The 1,499-nt window shown below is 39.4% G+C and overlaps 1 protein-coding gene across 1 annotated transcript in view; it reads right to left on the bottom strand.

Moving 5' to 3' along the window:
* Positions 1-536: 536 nt before the first annotated feature.
* LOC121372970 overlaps positions 537-1,499 on the bottom strand; it is a 29,860-nt gene continuing 28,897 nt past the window's right edge. Inside the window, exon 8 of the mRNA XM_041499409.1 lies at positions 537-652. Within this exon, the coding sequence (XP_041355343.1) occupies positions 537-652 (116 nt within the window). The remainder of the gene's footprint in view (positions 653-1,499) is intronic.

Raw genomic sequence — 1,499 nt, 5'->3', positions numbered from 1 at the left:
CTGGGGGATCTAGCACCAGTGATAAGGTGCTGACTGGGAGGAGATCTATCACCAGCGATAAAGTGCTGACTGGAGGGATCTAGCACCAGCGATAAAGTGTTGACTGGGGGAATCTACCACCAGCGATAAAGTGCTGCCTGGGGGGGGGGGGGGGGGGGTGTCACGTACTAGCAACTATGAAGAACAACATAATTCAGGATATAAACAATAATTTTAATTTACTATAATCTCATAAATATTCACAAATATAACACACCATACCCTTTCATACCACCCATCGATTTCATATTTAACACAATCATTCATTCCCGCATACCATTCACACCCAATTCACAACAATAGTTTACAATATTATGTCGTCACATAATATTGCATAATAGTCCACCAACAAACTATCAATGAATCTCACAAGTTGCAAAGTCATGTCATTACACAAGTAACCAGTTCTCAGTCCACGGAGCACATAGTATCTACTTAGATACACCAAACACCGAATTCACCACCTCTCTCAGTTCTCCATCCAGTTTTCCATTGCATCATCTCTTACGAACTAAGAGACCCCTCAACATCACGAAAAACAGCCCTGACTGCGTGACGCACCTCTTGTTATAACTTCCACCGCACCTGGGGCACATCTCACGTAGCATAAAAACTACAACAAAAGATTATTGAAATCACTACATTGTACCACATCCATATTTAACCACATACCCAGTACTAGTTCACATACATACATACATGTATTACACGCTCATAAACTAGTTCAGTTATTAATACATTCAATTAATAATCCATTCCTTTCTTCGTTTACACAAACTCATAATATGCATACAATGTTTAAATACATAAAGATCCACAAACCAACATTTATCTCATATCACATATTTTACAAGCTTTAACATTTAAGCTTAATGTAAAACATATACACATGATTCTACTCACGCTCTTATACCAGCTTTTAATGTACACCCACATATCTCGTTCCAATATATTTTTCCAAACGTCTCTACTAAAGAATGTGTTATCAGTGACCAGTACACTACACCACACTGCTTTTATTCACCAAAACTACTCACACCCAAGCTCCCAAAGCATGCACCACACAGTATTTCATACCCACACTCTACAGTCATTCTCAACAACTACAAGCCAAGCTACAGCTCTATTGTTGTATTGCATTAATAGTAACGCACAAGGCTGTCAATAATTATACACCAAGCTATTTCTGACTTCTAATGCTACATTGCCTCAGCTACACAAAACATACTGACAAAGTGAACAGTGACAATGTAGCTCAATACAAAAAATAATAATAATAATTTACAAAATACATTTGACTTGTGACAGGGGGTCTAGCACCAGCGATACAGTGCTGACTGGGGGATCTAGCACCAGCGATAAAGTGCTGACTGGAGGAATCTAGCACCAGCGATAAAGTGCTGACTGGAGGGATCTAGCACCAACGATAAAGTGTTGACTGGGGGAATCTAGCACCAGCG

The sequence above is a fragment of the Gigantopelta aegis genome, chromosome 5 (genome assembly GCF_016097555.1).
Source record: "Gigantopelta aegis isolate Gae_Host chromosome 5, Gae_host_genome, whole genome shotgun sequence".
Lineage (NCBI taxonomy): Eukaryota > Metazoa > Mollusca > Gastropoda > Neomphalida > Peltospiridae > Gigantopelta > Gigantopelta aegis.
Note: the sequence above shows the minus strand (reverse complement) of the source record. Positions and strands in the feature narration are given on the sequence as shown.